At 45.1% G+C, this 15,333-nt stretch overlaps 1 protein-coding gene across 1 annotated transcript; it reads right to left on the bottom strand.

Moving 5' to 3' along the window:
* Nucleotides 1-24: 24 nt before the first annotated feature.
* LOC112072695 (myeloid-associated differentiation marker homolog) lies at nucleotides 25-3,498 on the bottom strand. Its single transcript, XM_070439892.1, has one exon. The coding sequence runs from the start codon at nucleotides 3,003-3,005 to the stop codon at nucleotides 2,082-2,084; it is 924 nt and encodes a 307-aa protein (XP_070295993.1). The 5' UTR covers nucleotides 3,006-3,498; the 3' UTR covers nucleotides 25-2,081.
* Between the last annotated feature and the right edge of the window lie 11,835 nt (nucleotides 3,499-15,333).

Here is a 15,333-nt window from a genome sequence, read left to right as displayed (position 1 = left end):
ATATAGACCACATGGAGAATTCAATCAATCAGAATTTTTTATTTCAATAAAGATTTGCTCAAGTGCCAAAATCCAGCATTTTCAAATATCCCTCCATGCATCCTCTGTGACTTCCAGGAAGTTTGTAACCCACTTAACCCCAAAATATATCCAAGTATTCACCGTCATTGTAACGCCTTAGTCATTTTGTTGCTTTGACAGTCATTTCTGAAGATTGTTATTTATTTCATGTGATTAGTGATTCGTTTTAAGGAATCTGTGCCTCATTTTAAGGTCAACCTTGTTACATGAACTGAACTCTTGTTTTAATATGGTAAAACTATTCAATTTAAATATTTTTTGACTAAAAGAAACATTGAACATCTAATAGTGTTAAAGCAGGGTTGTAGCATGTAATCTGAATACAAAAAAATAACTGTAATCGGTTAGCTGCCAGCAAAAAGATTGTAATCAGATAACAGATACTTTTGAAAGACTAGATGATCATTTTTTTGATTACTTTTAAATTCAGAAAGGGTGTTTGCAGGAAAAAAACCTTATGACACCTTTCTGTTTTCTCAATGACATTCATTTCAGCATTGAAAAAAGGTGCAAGTTAATTGCTGCTTTGTGAGGTAGGAATCTACCAGTTGTGAAGTTGTAAATACCAGTTGGATGCATTCATGTACTTAAAACACTGATTGGCTAATGGCCAACAAGCTGTGTAAACTAATACACTAAAAGTACAGCTATCATGCTTGTAAACATCTTATAGTGTTCAAAACCATATGAAAAGATTGCTTTTTTATAAATATTGTTTTGTTAATTAACTGCAGAAAATGCTGATATCAAGGTAATTTCTTTAGTCGGTGACGTCAGAAGTCAGCATGTGAAAGAAGTGGCAGCTCAGGATGATAGACGAGTTTCCCACTAGTAATGACCAGTTGGAGGGTCGTTAAAGTGGGGTTTTCCCAGTCATATGTGGTAAATTCGCACTTCCCACTTGGTTACAAACGCAGCATAACTTCGTTCCACCTGAGTCTGACCACAAGTCTGAGACCACTATGATGACACACAAAATACATTTGATGGATCCATTTTGTCTTCTTCTAATGCCTCTTAAGAGGAAAGTAATCCAAAAGTAACTGAAAGTAATCAAATTATGTTACTGAGGGAAGGTAATCCATAAATTACTTTACTGATTAGAATTTTGGACAGGTAACTAGTAACTGACGGATTACATTTAGAATGTGACCTATTCAATCCTCTGGAAAAGCAGGTGGGCTGGTTCCACTCTTTTTGGCTATTTTCTGGTGTTTTGTGATGGATAATTGAGTGGGTCGAGCATAACACGTCAACCCTGTAACTCATAGATAGGCTAGAAATGTTTTAACACTTACATTTTTGGGGTGACGCTTGCGTTCAATTGCACTACTTGTTGTACACAACAAGCTTCCATTCCACTTGTCACAGGGGGATTCATGGCTGATTAAAGATGAAATCGTTAACCCTGTTACAGTCAAGCCTGTTACAGTCAACCCTGTTACTTTATTTGGCACTTAATAGGCACTTACTATAATCATTTTTATTTATTTAACCTTTTGAGATAGGAAAACTTGCTTTTTATTAAGTTGAACATGTGCTTTTTCTGATAGAATGTTAAAATTAGTTGAAATCAAACAGTTTTTTTTCACCAAGTTAAACAATCTCAAAAGGCACCAAATTGGTGGAACTACCCAGTTGCAGAAAAAGCTACACCACTACATGGCAAACAAGTAATTGACCACTGAAAACACTACAAATATTTGAATTTAGTTAAACTACCACCAAGCTACTGCAAAATGTAGTTAAATTACTAGTTGAATTACATGTACTGGAACTAATCCCCAAAACTGTGCACATGATATTGTACATGAAAATATCTATGACATTTGTTTTTCATTTTCAAGGCTCCAATCAATATAAAATTGACACCAACAGAACTTAATATTTCATGGACTTTGGCAATGTGTCCCCTTCTCCTATAATACACGATGACTTTGTTCATATCCATAATGTACATGTTATATGTTCTGAAGGTCAACTATCCAGGCTTGTCTTTTTCAGGCATGACTCCTATCCCGCAGCAGTTTGATAGAGAAGGCCAGGTCCACTGTGTAAGCTAGCAGAGTAATGCTGGTCATCACCGCTTCCATGACAACAAGGGTGGGCCCAGTTTTCCTGTCTGTGAAGTCTTGGCCAGAGTTTTGTAGCTCCAGGACTCTGGTAAAACACAGTACGGTGGCGACCACATAGAGAAGCACCCCTGTCAGACTGAAGCTTGCCAGCAGGCGGTCAAAGGGCAGAGGACATCGCCCAGCACAGTCCCCTAGAACCACCATCACTGTACCCATGGACATTAGGAGACAGAGGGCATACACCACCCCAGACACCCATAGCTGCCAACACACAGCTGCCAACCCTACCCCAGCTCCTTTTACCAAAGCTCCACAGACCTGCTCCACCACCAGGACGATCATCTCACATCCTCCCCAGAGCTGGAGCACCTTGAGCAGGCCGGGTACGCTGGCCATGTAGCCCTTCTGGTTCTGGGTCTGGGTGCGGATGAGGTAGGCCTCGGTTGCATAGGCCAGGAAGGTGAGACACGATGCCAAGACGGCGGCGATAGGACGGGGCCAGACACCTTCATGACCCATGACCGCCCAAGGAAAGGTGACCGTGGCGCTGAAGGTCATGAGGGTGGCGAGAGCCGCCACGGTCACGGTCAGATTCTTCCAGGAGATGGGGACCAGGCTGTGGAACTGGATGATGTTGACCACGTGTATTAGGAAGGTGAGGATGAAGAAGAGGCACCAGGTGAACATGCAGAGGATCCTGAAGGAGGGCTGGTGGGTGTCAGAGGTCAGCTCCGAGGGAACCAGGGAGGCTACCAGGCTGAAGGTGAGGCAACCGGACAGGAGAGCCAACATACGCACCAGCGACAGAGGGCTGGTCAGATCACTGGCCTCCAGTACAATTACAGGCATGGTGTTGGTTCCCAAACAAAGTCCAAAACGGGAAAGTCCAAAAGGCTGTAGACAGAGATTTATAATGTTGTAACAGGCTTTGCTGTAGAGCAGCAGTTTGGACAAGATCAATTTCAAGTTGTAACGTCTATTTCGGTTAAAACAAAAATTCCGAAAGGATGTCAACAACCTTAACCAGGAGAATGTACTGCACCCGGATAGAGTCAACTCACAAAAACATTTCCCACCAACCGAGAAAAAGAATGCCGTCTTGTTGAGCTCTTTCAGTCAGATGACAAAGCCCCTTGTACATTTCTCATTTCTGCTAACTCCAAATCCAGGAAAGAACCCTCCGGAACTAGAATATGGTAGGCCCAAAATGAAAGGCCCCAAAAATCACTTAAACCGACAGTTCAGCGCATGAGCTAACGGTCATCTCCACTCTGTCCTGTACCACTATTACCATTCACAATGCAAACACAATGCAAACCCAATTAAAACCACCACTCTTCTATCTCGTGCTTCCTATACACCAGCCTGGTCTCATAGACTAGACGTATCATAGTAAACATAAAAACATAAAAACACAAAGCCGTATGGTTACATGAGGCAAAAAACTAAAGTAGGGTGGTTGGTCGAGGAGGATGGGTGGGCATATAACACGAATGTATAGCAACCCAAAGGTTGCGAGTTCAAATCTCATCATGGACAATTTTAGCATTTTAGCTAATTAGCAAACTTTCAACTACTTACTACTTTTGAGCTACATTTAACATTTACATTTAAGTCATTTAGCAGACGCTCTTATCCAGAGCGACTTACAAATTGGAAAGTTCATACATATTCATCCTGGTCCCCCCGTGGGGAATGAACCCACAACCCTGGCGTTGCAAGCACCATGCTCTACCAACTGAGCCACACGGGACCAGCTACTTTGCAACTACTTATCGTGTTAGCTAACCCTTCCCCTAAGCCTAACCCTAAATTTAACTCATTTAGCTAACCCTTTCCCTAACCCTAACCCTTTAACCTAACTCCTATACTTAACCCTAATCCCTAACCCTAACCACTAGCCGAGCAACTAGCCACATAGCTAGAATTCGTAACATATAATACATTTTGCAAATTTGTAACATATTGTACGTTTGCAAATGTGTAACTTATAATACGAATTGTAATTCGTAACATATCATACGAAATGGGTGAAGGACACCCACAAATTAATACATGCCATTCGAAATGTAACATATCATACAAAATCCTGGACTTCCTGACGGCCACCCCCAGGTGGTAAGGGTAGGTAACAACACATCCTCCGCGCTGATCCTCAACACGGGGGCTCCTCAAGGGTGCGTGCTCAGTCCCCTCCTGTACTCCCTGTTCACTCATGACTGCATAGCCAGGCACGACTCCAACACCATCATTAAGTTTGCCAATGACACAACAGTGGTAGGCCTGATCACCAACAACGATGAGACAGCCTATATGGAGGAGGTCAGAGACCTGGCCGTGTGGTGCCAGGACAACAAACTCTCCCTCAACATGATCAAGACAAAGGAGATGATTCTGGACTACAGGAAAAAGAGGACCGAGCACGCCCCCATTCTCATCGACGGGGCTGTAGGGGAGCAGGTTGAGAGCTTCAGGTTCCTTGGTGTCCACATCACCAACAAACTAACATGGTCCAAGCACACCAAGACAGTCGTGAAGAGGGCACGACAAAGCCTATTCACCCTCAGGACACTGGCCTCAGATCCTCAAAAGGTTCTACAGCTGCACCATCGAGAGCATCCCGACTGGTTGCATCACAGTATGGCAACTGCTCGGCCTCCGACCGCAAGGCACTACAGAGGGTAGTGCGTACAACCCCTTACATCGCTGGGGCCAAGCTTCCACCCTAGTCATGGACTGTTCTGTCTGCTACCACACGGCAAACAGTACCGGAGCGCCAAGTCTAGTTCCAAAAGGCTTCTTAACAGCTTCTACAGCATAAGACTCCTGAACAGCTAATCAAATGGCTACCCAGACTATTTGCATTACCCCCTCCCCTTTTACACTGCTGCTACTCTCTGTTTATTTTCTTTGCATATTCACTTTAACTCTATCTACATGTACATATTACCTCAATTACCCCGACTAACAGTTGCCTTGCACATTGACTTTCCGGTACCCCCTGTATATAGCCTCGCTATTGTTATTTTACTGCTGCTCTTTAATTAATTATTTGCTACTTTTATTTTTTACTTAACACTTATTTTTCTTAAAACTGCATTGTTGGTTAGGCTTGTATTTCACTGTAAGGGCTACACCTGTTGATTCTGGCGCATGTGACAAATACAATTACATTTTAAATGGAGGTTCTTGGATTCACATAGAGAATATTACGAAATACTCTGAGACCAGGTTGTATACCCCCACCCCTCTCCGCCACCCTACCCCGCTATCTCCGCCCACCTCTTCACTTCACTGGCTCCACTTCCTGTTATGGTTGCAGCACTCTCAGTTTCATAGTGTAGGTAGCTGCAGGTGACCTCAATAACGCTGTCGCAAAACATCACTATCTTTCTCCCTGACACAGTTCGCATGACATGTTGTTCCCTTTTCTAGAATTATGGCGAACAATAAATGTCTATTGTAAATAATGTGTTACTAATACACACATATGCACGCATGCACGCAAACACACACACACACACACACAATCCCTTTGTCCCCGTTTATGGATGCATAAATATGGTCAGTGTGAACTGAATGTTGTTTACATGGTGTTTGATTCTATGTATTATGTATCAGGTCTGGATTTACAGCTGGGTACTCCTAATGCAAGCCAAGGCCCATTGACAATTGGAGGGTGTCGTAGATCATTTGACTGAAGTGCTTTTCAGAGGAGCTATATGTGGAACATTTGATTCTACACAGTCCTCGGGGGAGTGGTACCGGAGGTGGAGAAGAATATCTCAGTTGCTCTTTCATTTGACAACACTCGTATGTGTGCTTGAGGGTGAGATTACATGAGTGTCTCTGTGTGTGTGTGTGTGTGTGTGGGTGTGTGTGTGTGTGTGTGTGTGTGTGTGTGTGTGTGTGTGTGTGTGTGTGTGTGTGTGTGTGTGTGTGTGTGTGTGTGTGTGTGTGTGTGTGTGTGTGTGTGTGTGTGGTGTGTGTGTGTGTGGTGTGCGTGCGTGCGTGCGTGCGTGCGTGCGTGCGTGTGCGTGTGTGTTGTGTGTGTGTGGTGTGTGTGTGTGTGTGTGTGGTGTGTGTGTGTGTGTGTGTGTGTGGTGTGTCTGTGTGTGTGGTGTGTGTTACGAACAGTATATCATCTGTTTTTCTGCATATGCATGTGTTTATTTGGGTGTTTGTGAGTAAGTGGGTCTGAGTGTGTTTGTAAGTTATGTGTTTATGTGTTTGTTAGTGTGTGTGTACATTTTTTTACTTGACTTGAGACTTGACTTGGAGAAATGTGTGACTGGACTCGACTTGACTTGCTCTTAGAATGCACGACTTGGACTTAACTCGAGACTCGAACCTTTGTGACTTGAGACTTGCTTGTGACTGGAATAATAGTGAATTGTATGGTGTACCTGTGTTTGGTGTGGCTACTGGTGTTGTGTGTTGTGTGTGTGTGTGTGTGTGTGTGTGTGTGTGTGTGTGTGTGGTGTGTGTGTGTGTGTGTGTGTGTGTGTGTGTGTGTGTGTGTGTGTCATGCGTGCGTGCGTTGATGCGTGCGTGCGTGTAGCTTGCGCCGCACTGCGGCGCCGCTCGCGTGCGTGCGTGCGCGCAGTGCGCTTGCCAGTGCGTCAGCGCTGCACGACACACAACACACAGCCACCCCACCACACACACACACAACACACCAAACAAAATATGCTGCCGAAGGGCTGCGTGCGTGCGTGCGTGCGTGCGTGCGCGCGCGTGTGTGTGTGCGCGTGCGCGTGTGCGTCCGTTTGTTTATGCGTGTGTGTGTGTGTCTTTGTACACAAACACAAAGAGTCTTGTCACGATCCGACACAGTCACTTCCGTTGTTGAACCTGCTTTCTGTGTTATATATAGACACGGGATACATCAATTCCCATGTGTTCACACTGCTCAAGTTCAAAAACGGCCTTCTGACAAGAGAAGACACACGCCACAAAGACACACAATAGCAGATAAACAACAGAAACACCTACCAATGCCAATGCGAGGAAGCGCGCTGTGTGGAAGTAATGTATGAGACTTTAGCACTTCAAGGTTGGGGATGAATTAAAACAATTATAATGAGTTCAATTGGAATTTAATTTCAAAGTGGAAATTGTCCATTGATTTCAATGAGTTTGATTTCGAATTGACATGTTCATTCATTTCTTGAACTGACTGTGTGGTGATGGAGCTTCCCTCGTTCTATGTAGGATGGAGTCGAATATCTCAGGATGAATCGGTGTCAGTTCTGGTTTGAAGAAACTTTGTCGAGAAAGGTGCATCTGTTGTATGACTGAGCTTCAATATCTACAGTGCTAAAAGTGGTCCATCTTACCTGTGTATAAGGAGGTCATTTGGGTAACAGTGCCACAATGTGGTAGATATATGAATTACACGGGCTCTCATAAAACAGCCAGACCTCGTACTAATGCAGGCTTGGAGGGGACCCCCAATGTATCACTATGAGGTGAACTCTCATACTGCTTATACAAATGTACTCATTATAGACAACCATAGTTTCTGTGTACAACTTGATATTGACATGCAGTCTATTTGAATCAATATGTCATACACATCACAATAACATCACGTAAATGTTTTAAAATTCAGATAGAAATACTGATTGGAATAGGTAACCAATGAATACAGACAATGACTATAGGCATTAGACAACAGTGAATAAACTGGGTTTACAAAGTGTAAAGATGAACTGTGTCTTTCTGAAACCGAATGTAAGACACAACCAGAGAACTGAGAGTAGATTGTATCCTTTATGTGGCTTTCACATGAGTCGTGTAGAATTGTTTCTCATGCTGTGCAAGTTTCTGCACTGCAGTAGTCAGTGCTATGTATCCTTTACCGCTATGCATTATAAGGAGTCATAGACACTGACTGATCTATATCATTAACTATCTACTATTGCCAGGACCGTGTGATCTGACCAGGAAAAAAATCAGGGCCCTAATTATTGAGTATGTCTATCGACGGCCGTAGATGGTATAACACAGCGACGAACAAGGGCACCACTGACTACCCACAAGGACACAGCCACCTCACAGAAAGAGGAGGAATTGTCCCCCACTAGCCTAACTAACACAGAAAAGAGATGAGCAACTCTTTCATTTTGGAGAGAGAGGGGGAAAGAGAGAAGAAGGGAGGGAAGAAAGGAGGGTGGGGGAAAGAAAGGGAAGGAAAAGCAGAGGAGAGTGAATAATTGATGTGGCCCCGGTCCCGGTGCTGGTTCCAGCGGCTCCCTCTATCGCACAAAGACATTTAGCAATGATTCAGATCAAAGAGCCACAGACTCCCGCTGCTAAGCTGAAAGGCGAAGCCCGCCGATTGCCTTCTCCCCAGCACTAATAACATCGTCTTTATGCAGTTAATAAACTGCACACTTCAGTCAAACTATATCATTACGGCCGACTTAGGAACTAATCATTTAAAAGCAGAGAATCGCCTCTGTTCTCCGCTTTAAACCAAACAACATTGTATTGCATGCTGGGGCTGGGAGCAGGCATGTGTGTGTGTGTGTGCTTTTGGAAGGGGACATCAAAGCTTTGTCACAGTGTATAGTGAACGCGTGAGGCGGGCTTGTAAACACACTGTCTACTTCGGTCGATACGGACATGAAGAGCACTATTGAAGTTGCCGGGCCTTATAAGGCCACAGGGCAGCATCAGGTTTGGTCAGAACCTCCCACACACACACACACACACTCGCACGCAAGCACACACGACATGCACACACACGTAAACGCACACACACACACAAACGCGTACACACACAGGTGCGCACGTACACACACACACATGCACATACGACACACACGCATTACACACACACGTGAACCCAAAACACGTGTGCACATGCACACACACGAATGCAGGCACGCACACATACACACACACACACACACACACACACACACACACACACACACACACACACACACACACACACACACACACACACACACACACACACACACACACACACACACCATAGGAGGTTGGTGGCACCTTAATTGGGGAGGACAGGCTCGTGGCAATAGCTGGAGTGGAGTAGGTGGAATGGTATCAAATACATCAAACACATGGTTTGATGCTATTCCATATACTCTGTTCTGGCAATTATCATGAGCAAGTCCTCCCCTCAGCAGCCTCCTGTGACACACACACAAACACGCCGCCCCCTTTAGTTTTGTTAGGAACCTTTCATTTCATCAAATCAAAGGCTTCAGGAGGTGTGTGTTTGTTGTGTGTGAATGTATGTGTGTGTTCGCATGTGTTCACGGTAGGGTAAGCAGTAAAGTCCTCGTTCTGTCTGATGTCACCTTGCTTCCAGTAGCGTATCATAGTGTAAAGCTCCACTGTTTTTCCTTTGCATTTCATAATCTTTCTCACTGAAAAGACTGGAACACAAACAGGGCTTTAGACAAAAGGGATGACTGGGAGAACAATAGAATAGGGGATGTCATTGTAACTGAACATTCATGTGGTGCTCATCCCAAAACAGCCACTAGCTTCTATCCCTTACCCCGACTCTCATGCACTTGTGGAGACCTGAGAGGATTGGATAAGGAATATGGTAAATGCTTCATCATGACCTACAAATGCTGAGGGGTAGGGGAGGGGTTGATATGGGATTGGGCATTCTTCCGCATACAGTCCTCCAGTCTATAGAGGGCGCCCTCTAACTGAAGAGAGCAACTAACGTTGTCTTTTTAATCAGAAAATGATTAATTGAATAAAGCAATTCAGCTCTTATCTGCTGGTACTTTGTAATGATTCCAATGATACATACAACAATTTTTCTCTCTCATTAGATATAATATGTTTCGCCAGTTGGAATACGAAAATAGTTATATTCACACAATAGCACAATGAAACACAATAACCACAAACAATACTAGGTGTGCTTCATGTAACCACCTCAGGGTGATATAATGACAGTTGATCTGCTTGAGACGTTACATAAATGTTCTTAAAATAACCCTTTATGACTTTAAAGGTGATATCCCCTTTTTAGCTTTAGATCGAAAAGGGGATATTTGAGCAATCGTCAGTTAGGCCGCAGGCTCCTATAGCCGTGTTGCGGGAATACTGTTTCTATGTAAAGGTGAAGTCTCTGGTTCCGTATCAGTGATGTGGCGTCATGTTGTGGTTACGGAATGGTTGAATGTTCTCAGGGTAGCCCAAGTTGAAAAACAGGTAGGGCCAAAAAAGTATGTTTACAGGTTGACTGACACCAGAACAGATCTTTGTCTCCCCTGCACTGGAAAACAGGATGGATCAACTCTACAGAACAACTGGACTCGGATCAGTATAAAACAAATACAGGTTAGTGAAGGTGGATGGTGAAGTTCCGCAGCAGAGTTCTGTTACAGTGATCAGATGACACACCAGATCAGCACCTTCCTCTGGGATGGGGCAAGTGTACACGCACGCACGCACGCACGCACGCACGCACGCACGCCACGCGCGCACGCACGTACACACACACACACACACACACCACACCACACACACACACACACACACACACACACACACACACAACACACACACACACACACACACACACACAGCTAGGGGTCAGCAGCTGTTAGGTTGTCTGACACTGCAGCTGTATCAGACGGCCCAAACATCACTAGACTTACCCACTCAATCCTGGGTTATGACATCACTAGACTTACCCACTCAATCCTGGGTTATGACATCACTAGAGTTACACACTCATCCTGGGTTATGACATCACTAGAGTTACCCACTCAACCCTGGGTTATGACATCACTAGAGTTACCCACTCAACCCTGGGTTAAGACATCACTAGAGTTACCCACTCGATCCTGGGTTATGACATCACTAGAGTTACCCACTCAATCCTGGGTTATGACATCACTAAGAGTTACTCACTCAACCCTGGGTTATGACATCACTAGAGTTACCCACTCATCCTGGGTTATGACATCACTAGAGTTACCCACTCAATCCTGGTTATGTGGCTTCGCTCACCTCCCTTTTGGTCAGTGCCTTATAAGAGACCAGACTACCTGGGTTGAGATATTCAATTCATTTTACATGGTATTGGTAATCCCTGTACATAGCTTAATTCTTGTGTGTTTTATTTGTCTTGTATTTTATCTTCTTGTTTAACTCTGCATCATTGGGAAAGAGCTTGTACGTTTCGCTCTAAGGTCTACACCTGTTGCATTCGGCGCATGTGACAAGTACAATTTGATTTGATTTTCATTCAATTCGGCACCACAAAGTATCAAAGCTTCTAAAGTAATGGTTCTTGCACAAGCTGACGCCGTTGATTATTCAGCCATAGCTGACGTTGACTGCATTGATGTCAGAGGAGTAATAGACAGACAAACATCATTTGAGAACATCAAAAATATAGTCCAGAAGAAGATAGGAAGCCGTGGATCAGTCGAGAAAGTTTGTCAACCATGACTATGAAGAAGGTTGTCATCGATACCCTGATTTCTCATGACGATACCTAGACGATAATGATCAAATGCCGCCTACACTGGGTGAAATGTGACAAGACTAAAATAAGAGAAAGGTGACGATAACCTATTTTAAAAACCCACAAACTGTCCTGTCCATTGCAACAGGCCTGGTGGTGCTATCCAATGGGGTTTAAGCTCGTCGGTTATCTCACCACTAAGAAATAAAAACATGCTTTATCATGTAAGACCCTCAAAAAGAAAGCCCCTGCACCACTGAACATGGTTGGACTGCAGTTACTGACTTCAAAAACGGTCTGCTTCCCCGGATTAAGCTGAGCCCTTCACCAAAAATGACACCAGTGTATTGGATATTTCAACTTAACATACAGAAATGTTTATAGTACAATCTTCTCTCTTACCAGATTTCTGGACCACGTGTAGGTTTTTTGTCATGTTGGACATCGTATTGACATACGTTGCCGAATCCTCAGAAAGGTGTGTTTCAATCTCATGGATTTCAGAATGGACTTAAGCACTGACGAACACTGCCATCTCTGTTATCTTGGTTGTGTGAATGTGTCACAGTGTTTCTCTACACTGATGTACAGCTCTGTGTGTGCTTTTGAACCCATCGAAAGACAGGAAACTGTCAAATCAGACAGGAGGAGAAGTAAGGGGACGTGAGTGACTGTCGTGCCAACTAGGTATTTAATCACTATGGGCAAACTAGGGCCCACAGGGCGCTGGTCAAAACTATGTAAGGATTAGGATGCCATTTGGGACGGACACATTGACTGGTGAAGTCAACACCAGTGATGTATCGAGCACCACGTGGACGAGGAGATGGAGGACGTTCGCTTCATTCTATAGCTAGAGGACTCCTGGTATCACCAGGAGTGATAAGTATCATTTTTGTCTTTATCTGTTGTCTAGTACTGTCTTTTTGCTCGCTAGGACCATCTACTTTCAGTATTGCCCGTCTTCCCATTAGCCTACTTGGTGTGTGAACTGTTGACTGCTCATCATTTGCAGATGATTGTTGACATCAACTAGGATTAAGGGGAAGGGCAATTTGTAACTTGTTTTGATAATCAGTGGCTGTATTGGAGGGGGAGTGGTTTCTCCTCTCCTAGGCAATCAGCAATTAGTAGAATGTGGTGTGCTCTTCACCTCTGCTAGGTAATTAGTGTTAGTACTTCAGTCTCCCCTGGTTTCTCAGCAGCAGCTGTAAGCGGAGTTCGTGTCAGTCTCGTCGGCAAAACGAATGCAAGACCGTCGCCGAAACAAAGCTCCAAACCACTCTTTCACGGGAGTATCTTACTTAGTTATTTTCTGATGATATCATTTACTCTTTTGTAGCTTTGGCAACTCTGTGTTGATTCTCCAGTAGGCTTTAAAGATGCTCCCCACCCCTTGGCTGCAACCCTTCTAATTTAGTGTACCCTGCACACACAACCCTTGTGGAATTCCGGGTCTCTGGCAGCGTTTAGAACTGGCGATCTGCGATCAGCCTATGCTGCCCTTCAGTCCCTGGACTTTTTGGCCCTGAAGAGAACATGGATCACTACAGAGAACACTGATATTCCAGCTGCTCTCTTCGTCGGATTACGTTTTCTCTCATAGTGCAAGAGCATCTGGTCATTGGGGTGGTGGCACAGGGCTACTCATTTCTCCTAACTGGAGATTTCTTCTTCTCTTTTCTCCCTCTCTCACCTGTCCATCTCCTCATTTGAATTCCATGCTGACACTGTCACATGTCCACTCAAGCTTAACATTGTTGTCATCTATCACCCACCAGGTGCCCTTGGAGAGCTCATTTCCTGATGGCTCTTCGTACTTGGCGACTTCCTGACGTCTGCCTTTGATTAATTCATTTCCAACTCTCCTTGCCTCTTTTGACCTCACACTTTCCCAATCCCCTACAACTCACAAGGCAGGCAATACGCTTGACCTCATCTTTACTAGAGGCTGCTCGCCTACTAATCTCACTGCAACCCCCCCTCCAGGTCTCTGATCATTACTTTGTTTCCTTTTCTCTCCCTTTCCTCCAACCCTAGCCACAGCCCCTACCCAGATGGTAATTGGCCATCGCAAGCTTTGTTCTCTCTCCCACTACTTTCTCCTCTTCTATCCTATCATCTCTCCTTTCTGCTAAATCCATCTTCCTTCCTGATTCTTCCTCCCTGGTTCCACTCACACAGAACTACCCTACGCCTTCTCCCCTCTCTCCAGGTGAAATCCTGTGACTAGTGAGGTCTGGCCGCCCGACAACCTGCGCCTCGACCCGGTCCCCTTCTCCAGACCATCTCTGGAGAACTTCTCCCAATTCCTCACTTGCCTTATCAACTCATTCCTGACCACTGGCTGCGTCCCCTCTGACTTCAAAATGGTCTGAGAAGTTCCCATCCTTAAGAAACCAACACTCGACTCATCTGATGTCAAACTATAGACCTGTATCCCTTTCTTTTCTTTCCAAAACACTTGAGCTTGCTGTCTCTGATCAACTCCCTCGTTACCTCACTCAGAACGATCATCGTGACCAGTCAGGCTTCAAGACGGGTCACTCAACCGAGACTGCTCTTCTCTGTGTCACGGAGGCTCTCCGCACTGCCAAAGCTGACACTCTCACCACTGTTCTCATCCTCCTAGATCTATCCGCTGTCTTCGACACCGTGAACCATCAGATCCTCCTCCCCAGCCTTTCAGGGCTGGGCGTCTCAGGCTCTGCACACTCTTGGATTGCAAACTGCACACTTCGCTCCTACCAGGTGACGTGGAGAGGCTCTGTCTACACCACATACTCTCACTACTGGTGTCCCCCAGGGCTCGGTTCTTGGCCCTCTCCTCTTCTCTCTATACACCAAGTCACTCAGCTCTGTCGTATCCTCACATCATCTCCTATCATTGCTGTCTGGAAGACGCTCCACTACTTTTCTCCTTCCACCCACCCTTCTGACACCCAGGTGGCAACATGCTTCATTGCGTTCCAGGCAGTTATCTCAGCTTGGATGTCGGCCCACCATCTCAAGCTCAACCTCGACAAGACAGCACTGCTTCTCCAACCAGGGAAGGCCTGCCCGCTCAAACACTTCTCCATCACGGTTGACAACTCCGGTGTCGTCCTACCAGAGTGCAAAGTACATTGGTGTGACCCTGGACAACACCCTGTCGTTCTCTGCAAACATCAAAGCAGTGACTCGCTCCTGCAGGTTCATGCTCTACAACATCCGTAGTGTACAACCCTACCTCACAAAGGAAGCAGCGCAGGTCCTAATCCAGACACTTGTCATTTCCCGTCTGGACTACAGCAACTCTCTGTTGGCTGGGCTCCCTCTTTGTGCCATCAAACCCCAGAAACGTATGCAGAACGCTGCAGCCCACCTGGTTTTAAACCTTCCCAAGTTTACCCATGGCACCCTGCTTCTCTGCACACTCCACTGGCTTCCAGTTGAAGCTCACATCCACTACAAGACCATGGTGCTTGCCTACGGAGCAGCAAGAGGAACTATCCCCTCCCTACCTTCAAGCTATGCTCAAACCCTACACCCTAACCCAAGCACTCTGTTCTGCCCCCCTGTGATATGCAGTTGTCCCACCTACCTATCATAAGAGGAATGCACTGTAAGTTGCTCTGGATAAGAGTGTCTGCTAAATGACTAAAATGAGAACAAGAGGATAAGAAGCAATGGCTCTTTAGTTTATGGAGAGTGTTACAC

This window comes from Salvelinus sp. IW2-2015, unplaced genomic scaffold (genome assembly GCF_002910315.2).
Source record: "Salvelinus sp. IW2-2015 unplaced genomic scaffold, ASM291031v2 Un_scaffold2004, whole genome shotgun sequence".
In the NCBI taxonomy this organism is placed as follows: Eukaryota; Metazoa; Chordata; class Actinopteri; order Salmoniformes; family Salmonidae; genus Salvelinus; species Salvelinus sp. IW2-2015.
Note: the sequence above shows the minus strand (reverse complement) of the source record. Positions and strands in the feature narration are given on the sequence as shown.